Here is an 8,862-nt window from a genome sequence, read left to right as displayed (position 1 = left end):
GCCAACACGAACCAGGGAGAGCCCTCTGCACATGGGCCAACATGAACCAGGGAGAGCCCTCTCCACATGGTGCCAACAAGAACCAGGGAGAGCCCTGGACACATGGTGCCAACATGAACCAGGGAGAGCCCTGGACACATGGTGCCAACACGAACCAGGGAGAGCCCTGGACACATGGTGCCAACACGAACCAGGGAGAGCCCTCTCCACATGGGCCAACATGAACCAGGGAGAGCCCTCTCCTCATGGTGCCAACATAAACCAGAGTGAGCCCTGGCCATCTGGCACCAACATGAACCAGGATAAGTCCTGGACACATGGCACCAATGTGAACCAAGGCAAGCCCTCTACACATGGTGCTGACATGAACCAAGGAGAGCCCCGCAGGCATGGAGGAAAACAAAGTAGGGGTGTGTGAGGACAGACCAAGGCAACACATGTGAAAAGTCAGAATGAATACTTCTTTTTCCCTGATAGAGCCTGCGAGCGAACAGAATGGATGAGTTTTCCCACAGTCAGCTCTTCTCAAGACCACAGTTCCAGCCATGGCAGTGCAGGAGACCTGGCCCAATACTGATCCCCTATGGGACCTCAGGAACACTTCCCTCTCTCTGGGCCTTGATGTCTCCCAATAGAGTTGGAGTAGGTGGGGGTTGGCACACTTTCCTGTAAGGGCCAGGTATTGAATGTTTCAGGCCTCTGTCTCCACCCCTCAACCCCTCAACTTCGCTGCTATGCAAAGCAACCACAGACGACCCATAACGGTATAGGTGTGGGTGTGTTCCAACAGAACTTTATTAACAAAAATTGGTGTCCTACTGGTGTTGGCCTGTAGCTCTAGTTTGTGAAGCCCTGTTCTTGCCTTGCCTTCTAAGAGTGACAGGTGCTACGTTGCTTTGACACTGATTCTGCACCAGGTGCTGGGCCAAGCCCATAACATGAGCATTCTCACTTCACTCTCACAATCCTAATGTGCAGGCACCATAATCATCGTTCCCATTTCCCAGAGGGAGAAACTGAGGCCCAGAGAGGCCAGAGGTCATGCCTGAGGTCACAGCTAGCAGGCAGTGAAGTCAGGGTAGCTTGACGAGTGCTCCTCCAGTGTGCTCGGGAGAGGATGTCAGGGCTGCTCTCACAGTGAACCTGCACACCGCCTTGCCCATGAATCCTCCTAGCCCCAGGGAACTGGCCTATGTCACTTGGGAGAGCAGCCCTAGCCTCTCTGTGATGGTCCCTCAATCTCCTGACACCATGGCAACTGCCATGAGCACCCCGACATTTCCTTCATGGTTCAGGACCAGGCTGCCTCCAAATTTGCCCATGGCTCTCCTGTCTGCTTCAAAAAGTATGTGCTTTACAGCCCCAGCTTGGAGGAAGGAGGAGGAGCCCATCATGACAGCTCAGGGATGTCGGGGCCTGGTGGGACACTTTCCACAGTCTAACAAAACTACTGGGCGCAGGTGCCCAGATGCCCCAACTCTGTTCTGCAGTTCAGATTATTTTCTGAAACTGGCACCTTTGAGGAAGAAAAATTCTTCCTAAGTGTGTTTGTTCACCATGGCACTCCCTGGCTTGAGCACCTGTGGGGCCACCCTCCTCCCATGTACCCCTCCATTAGAGAGTTGTCAACACTGCTCAGTAGAAGGGGTGTGCTGAGCCAGAGGAACAAAGAACCCAGGTTCAGACTGCAGGGGCTTATGGCCTAATCACAGCGAGGGAACCAGAGGGACCTGGGCCTATCCCTGAGGGAGAGAGATGTTCCGATAAAGGGCCATGCCAGATGGGGACAGTGTGGGGAAGAGAAGCAGGGCCTGAGGAGGAGGAGCGGGGGAAGCAGGGGCAGTGCTTAGGCTTTGACAGAAGGTGCCATCTGAGCATGGCTTGAAGGGGAGGAGCTGGCACCCTTCTCAAAGAGCCTCAAGGTATCTGAGGGCCGGTGAGCCAAGACCAGGGACAAATGAGGCAGAGGATGGGGCGAGGACAGACTGGGAAATGCCAGGCTGCTGTGTCTGTTCCTGGCATTCAAGATCCTTGGGAGAAGTGCAGAGATTGGGGGTGTGGCCAGAGGAGGTGGCCAGATGCAAACAGCTGAGGGGCCATGACAGAGTTCCTCCCTTTTCCAGCTGCAGCTTCACTGCTTCCCTTGTTTTAAAGATTAGGGCACTGAGGCTTGGGGGTGTGCCCACGGGATCTCACACCAGTCGCTGTCAGAGCTGGGGCCTGCATCTGGGGTCTGCATCCCGTCTGTCTGCCTCCCCACTGCCATCCTATGTGGCCTCCCTTTTGGAAATTCACAGAAACCCAGTTGTGGGCACCAACTCCCTGCAGAGTTGTGCTGGGGCAGGGAGCTGATGAGATCTGTCGCTCTAGTTAGAGAGGGAGGACCTGTGTCCCATGGACAGCTGTCAGCAGGAAGGGAGAAACTGTTGTGACTACTATCAGATAAGCGGCTTCTACCTAACAGGCACATACTTAAATGCCAGGCATTTAATTCTCAAAACCACCCAGTCTTTCCACTTTCCTGGTGGGAAACTTGAGGCCTGCACATGCCTGTGAGCTGTCTAAGGGATACAGAGGAAGTAAGTGTCCCACGGGGCAGGATCTAACCAGCTCCATCTGGCTCTTACCTCCCCCTACATTCAGGGGCAAGGATTTCTCCTCAATGAAGACAATTTTTAAAATTTAGACTTGTTTAATATGGAATAAAAAATGGCTTCCACCACTAGACTCCAAGACCCACAGCAGGACAGAGGCTATGTCTACACACCAGGACAGAGGCTATGTCTACACACCAGCACAGATCATGGCACGCAGAAGAGATAGACAGTAAGCTGTAGAATGAATGAATGTTAAGCAGGCAGTGAGCACCCCAACACTGGAGGTGTGTAAGCGGAGGTAACACAAACAACAAACAAAAAAACGACCTAGAGAAAAGGACTCAAACATCTCTAGGGGCTTTGTGATCCTTCTGAGAACCCAAATCTAAGCCACCTACTGCTTGGCTCTCAGATCCCTCTCAAAATCCCCCCGGGGGTCCATTCTCTTCTTGCCTGCAGCTAAATCTCGTCCACTGCAGCACCGACCAGCCAGAGTGAGGGGTTCTCGTGGGAAGGAAGAAATAGCTCTTAGGAGGGAGAGAAAGGAGGAAGACTCTGGACTTGGGTTACCTGGTGCCTCAGGCAGAGCCTGAGGACACCAGCCGTCGGGGCCCAGCACACACTGCCGGCCCCGCAGGCTCCACACTTCCTGGCCAGGCTCAGGATTTCTCCACCAGCACCACCAGCACTCTCTGGAGGTCAGCCCTCAAGTGGCCCCTCTATGGGTTGGACCTATTCAGGGCATGGGGAAAGCCCCACTCAGGAGCAGAAGGGTCTGGCTGCAGACAAAGACTTCTTGAGGCTCACAGAGCTCTTCCAACACACCATGGTCCTCACGCCTCTAGCCTTTGCCTAGGCACTTCCCTCTCCGGAAACGTCCTTCTTTGGTGCACATGCCAAACTCCCATCCTTCCTCCAGGGATGAATTTGGGTAGAATATTCTTCAGGAAACACAGGAAACACTGAGCACAGCGTGCACACCCAGCAGACACTCCATACACTGCAGCGCTGCCGTGGCTGTGCCGCCTCTTCTCTTTACCCCCGGCCCTCCTTAGTCCTCTTTGCTTCCACAGCCCCCGAGATCCTCCATATCATGCTCAAAACTCTGCATTTACAATGGATTGTCTGCTTGCTTCTCCCTCCCATTGGACTCTGAAGGCTGAAGGCAAGATCTGGGATTTTTCTTTCTTTGTTTCTAGCATCAGCACACACGAGCACTCAGTCAACGCCTGGAACAGAGCAAGCTCGTAGGCTCTTGCCACGGCCTGTCTCTCCCACTGCACACGATGCTCTAACGAAGTACAAGGAGGCTGGGAGAGGCAGCTGTGGCAGACAGGAACAAGGCATGAGAGCAGAAGAGCAGGAGCAGGAGGAAAACTGCCCAGCAGAGGGCTTAAAAGGCATGGCCACTTGGGGGTCCCATGATTGGGGCACTTAGCAGCCACTGACGCTGATACAGCTACACCCTAGGCCTGGACACTCCCTGGTAGGCAAGACTACAGCCGTCCAAGCAAAAACGTTCAATTATGTCCCATCTCCTACACAGTAAAGAAAATGCTGTACTTGGGTCACAACCCCTGGCTCCCTCCTGGGCCTCTGCCACCATCCTGCCAGGAGGCCTGGCCAACAGCGACTTTCCTTTCTGGACCTCAGTTCTCTGAGCATTAGATAAGATGGTTGACAGATATTTAAGGTGGAGATGTGGGCAACTACATTTTGCCAACATTCCACTCAAAATCATTCAAATAACAAATGTCCCGTGGGCTGTGGTCTCCAAGGGTGAAGCTCTCAGCTGTCTGGAATGATCCTCGCCCCCAAATTTCTGCTCTTTTCTACTCTCCTTCCACCCACTTCCACTTGTCCTTGAATAATGGTCCTAGAAAACCTCATACAACTTGGCAGTTCCAGAGCTCGGCTTGGGGACCGGGCACTTACCAGAAATAGGTGCCGGGGGCGTCTGTTTTTCCCTGTTACTTTCATCAGCGTTCCTTCCTTCAGAAACTCCTGTGGAGAGAGAAGCAGACCTTGGCAGTCAGGCTGATGCCCCCTTAATCCCAGACAAGGGTGTGGGGAGGCCTGAGTGGAAATTTAAATCATAAAGCCTCCCAGAGAACCTAGGAGCAGCTTGCAGATAAATCCCTGCTCACGAGAGGTGCCACAGATGCTAGAGCAGGACCTGGATCGTAGTCCTGAAAGGCACCACCTTGAATGCCAATTCCTAAAGTCTAAATCCCCAATGTCTAACATCCTTAACATCAAAAATTCCAAAAATCAGGCTGGGTGCCATGGTGTGTGCCCGTAGTCTCAGCTACTTGAAAGGATCACCTGAGCTCCGGAGTCTAAGACCACAACCTGGGCAACTTAATAAGACCCTATCTCAAAAAAAACAAAACACTCACAAAATTCTGAAAACTGCAATCACAGAAGAACTGCATTATGTTAGGTGGAATTATTACCCTGTTACTGTCTTTGTTTGAAAATTAAGTATGACTTCAGAAGATGCATGCGGGTGCCAAGTTGACAAGGGGTGGATTTGTGATGGTTAACTGTTAGGCATCAGCTTGACTGGACTGGAGAATGCCTGGAAACCTGGAAAGCAGTTCACCATGCTCTGTATTACATTCTGTATCATTTCCAATACTGGAGGTATAAATTGCGTACAAACTTTTACAGGTTCTAATTCATTTTATGCAGTTTTTTTGCACATTTGACTTCATGAAAAGTACATTATCACAATGTTTAATTTGTGTTTAAGCACTGTGTATATACTTAAAAATACCAAATTCCTCAATGAATGGAGATAACCCTTGCTTCTGTGAAAGACAATTTTTCCTGAGATCTTAGCTCTGTGGGTGGCTGCATATACCATAGTGACCCATCACAGATTTTAACTGAGCTCATCAAAAGACTTTGGTTATTTGTCATGGTATTTCAGATGACCAGAATTACGAGGCTGGTGCACGCAAGTACTAACCGTACTGATATACACGGATAAATTTTCCTGTTTGACTTTTTTAGGAGTAAGGTTTGTGTGCTCATGACTGTTTGACCCACGAAGCTCTTGTCAGCATACAGCAACATTTTGCAAAATTATGTATGTTCTTAGTGCCAATTTTATTGTATAAAGTGGCCTGTGAAGTGTTCTGTTGTGTTTTTATGTTTCTTTTTTGGTTTTGTTTTGAGATGGAGTCTCGCTCTGTCACCAGGCTGGAGCGCAGTGGCACGATCTTGGCTCACTGCAACCTTCGTTTCCCGGGTTAAAGTGATTCTCCTGCCTCAGTTTACTAACTGAGACTACAGGTGCACGCCACCACGCCCAGCTAATTTTTGTATTTTTAGTAGAGACAAGGTTTCACCATGTTGGCCAGGATGGTCTCAATCTCTTGACTTTGTGACCCGCCCACCTTGGCCTCCCAAAGTGCTGGTATTACAGGCGTGAGCCACTGTGCCCGGCCCAGTTGTGTTTTTATGTTTCTTAAATTCCCTTTTTAAAAATACAAATATCTTTTAAATATGTTTCTAAATTATTTTTTCCAGAATTATATTTTTGGGATTTTGATCTTTTGGGATTTCAACATTTGGGATCATGATACTCAAGACTGTCTTTCAGGATTCCAAGTGGTCCAAGCCATGACTCCCTCCTTGGTCTATACCCATGAGGAATCCATTCAAGAACAGAGCCTCTGAAGGTCTACTAAAACAGATGAAGACCTGGGAACAGCTGCTATAGCCCTCTTAATTCTGGATATACAAATAGACATTTAAGAAATAGTTTGCCAAACTTATGATCCTGGTCAAAACACTAAATGTAACTTTACAGAACCTCAGACCCGTGAGACACCTGCTGATCTCCAGTAAAATTCCTCTGAGCATGCACTTTCATTCCTTTGTCTCTTGTCCCTTACGGAGCGTAACTGGTAATGAACATATTTTTTACTACTTTTAAGCTGAGTTTTATGTTTTCCATTTGGAAGCTTTAAAGAGAATGAATTTATCTCTTCAAGAATGTTATTTTTAAGAAATTTTCTAGGGACTTGCTCTTGGGAGATCATTTTCTGTTTTCCCAGCAACTGTGCACTAAAAATACTTGGTGCTTCCTCTTCTTGGAGGTGAGGAGAGCCATAGGGAACATGAAAAAATTGGCTCTGAGTCTTTAACTGCCCTGTGGGCAACACATGGGGTGGGGAATCCCAGGGAAGGCAGCCCAGGGCCGCAGCCAGGAGAGTTCAGTGAGCCCACACCCACCCGCCTGCCTGCCCTCCACGGTAGACAGCACCTGCAGCCAGGCCTGTCTGGGGCCAGCCCAGTGAACAATGGGACTTATCGGAGCCTCGCCCAGCCACCCTCTGCCCCTGCCCACGGCGGCGGCACTCACCCTTCCTGGCTGGAGGAGATCCCCTTGGCCCCGGACGCTGTGCTCAATGTGGACCAGCTTCTGCAGGTTTTCCTGTGGGTGGGAATGGGGCGAGGGGGAGATGGTCAGGGCCCCTTCTAGGCGTCTTATCTCCTCCGTAAGGCATGGCATTGCTTCTGTTTCAGACAAAAATGAAGCCCGGAAAGGCCTGCCCCAAATCCAACCTCCTGTACGAGGCAGGACTGGGACCTGAGCCTGGGTCTGCAGGTCGCCACCACCATCACTGCGTGTGCTACGGAGGCAGCTGCCTGGCCTTGCTGTGCTGCCCAACATCCCTGTTTTTCTCTGGACAACAGCTCCTACTGTCTCTAATCCATTATCTCTCATGAGGCCTGGAGCATGAGAACTTCACCAGACCCAAAGCTGGCCTCAGGCTTTCCTGGCTTGCAGCCCAGGGGGGTCTTCAAGGGGGAGCAGCCCAAAAACATAGCACCTGCAGAGGAAACTGGGTCAATACTCTGTGAAGCCTCATGGTTAGAAAAATAAGTGTGCCCTGTCAGTACCTCACTGAGTTAGCCACAAAATATAAAGTGACAGCCCCCTGTCTCCTCTGCACAGCACCCCACAATCCTAGAAACAAGCGCCCACCCCCACACCGTGGGCAGGTGCTCCTTTAACCTTACACAGGGCAGGTTCTAAAGGCATAAGGTGAGCACTGTGGGTAGATAATCTACCCTGAAAAGTCCTTTCCATTATCTGTGGTTTGGGGAGTAAAATTTTATGTAGTAAAAAATGAGTAACTGTGGTTCCATTTCTGCTTATGATGTAGGAAGTACAAGAGAACACTGCTCTCATTGTAGTAAGAAAAAGCCAGATAACCTTGAAAATCATAACTCTGCTTCAGCCTGTGAGAGAGTGGGGGTCACAAGGCATCTAAGTGCGCTGGGTTCTGCCTGGCAAGCCCATCCACAGAGGAATGAGACGCAGGGACTGCCGCACCCCTGGCACCACACAGGAGGCAGAGGGGGCTGGTTAAAGGAAGGTAAGAAGAGAGCAGAGAAAATGTCAATAAATTCTTAAAGGAGAAGTATGGACTGGTGCCAGTTTAGAGTAATGGGGAGCTGCAGACCGAGGGAATCTGTCCTTACTCGAAAGCGTTCATTCACAAGTCTCTGCCCACAAGGAAGACCAAGGTAGGGCAGGGCCACATGCAAAACCCTGCCCACTTCCTCAGGCCCTCTCTCATGCAAGGCTTCAGCTCCCCGGGGGGACCAGGAGACCTCCCACCCTTGGAGCCCAGGCAAAGATCTGCTGCTCTAAGGAAAGAGAGCAAAAGCTGCACCATAGGAGGGGGGCGGGAACCCCTTGGACCCAGTACTATGCATCAATGCCTTGCTGGGGGAAAGCCAGAAACCTGTCTAAGGCCAGCCACAGAGCTGCAGAGCTCAGCTGCCATGGAGGGTGAGCCTGGCTCACAGGCTCTGCTTCAGATGGAGGCATGTGCCCACCATAATAAGCCCAGCGCTGAGTAACACAGGGCAGTAGCCTGCTTCTGGGAAGGACCAGAGGATGGAGAGAGAGACTTCCTGTGGTGCAGGGAGGGCTAAAAGCTGAATATGGAGCAGGAATGAGAAAAAAGCTCTTTGACCCACTCCACAGGTCACAGCAGCCCCTGCTGGAGAAGCATGAAGCCTGGCAGGCACTGAAGGTTGATGACATGTCAGCAAAACCCAGACCCAGCTCAGATGCCGACTGGACTGACCTGACTGCCCTGTCCCCCACCGTGAACAGCATGACTGAAAAAGAGGCTTGCCCACCTTGGGGGGTAAATACGATTTATCTCAGTCTCTACAGTGCCTCTACACATAAAGCCTGGCTTTCAATAACAAATTATGAGGAACACAAAAAGCA

The 8,862-nt window shown here is 50.7% G+C and overlaps 1 protein-coding gene across 1 annotated transcript in view; it reads right to left on the bottom strand.

Moving 5' to 3' along the window:
* Positions 1-8,862, bottom strand: part of FGD5 (FYVE, RhoGEF and PH domain containing 5) — a 116,747-nt gene that overhangs the window by 10,538 nt on the left and 97,347 nt on the right. Inside the window, exons 11-12 of the mRNA XM_037730142.1 lie at positions 6,973-7,044; positions 4,533-4,601 (exon numbers count right to left, since the gene is read on the bottom strand). Coding sequence (XP_037586070.1) covers positions 4,533-4,601; positions 6,973-7,044 — 141 coding nt within the window. The remainder of the gene's footprint in view (positions 1-4,532; positions 4,602-6,972; positions 7,045-8,862) is intronic.

The sequence above is a fragment of the Cebus imitator genome, unplaced genomic scaffold (genome assembly GCF_001604975.1).
Source record: "Cebus imitator isolate Cc_AM_T3 unplaced genomic scaffold, Cebus_imitator-1.0 Scaffold332, whole genome shotgun sequence".
Taxonomy (NCBI): Eukaryota; Metazoa; Chordata; class Mammalia; order Primates; family Cebidae; genus Cebus; species Cebus imitator.
Note: the sequence above shows the minus strand (reverse complement) of the source record. Positions and strands in the feature narration are given on the sequence as shown.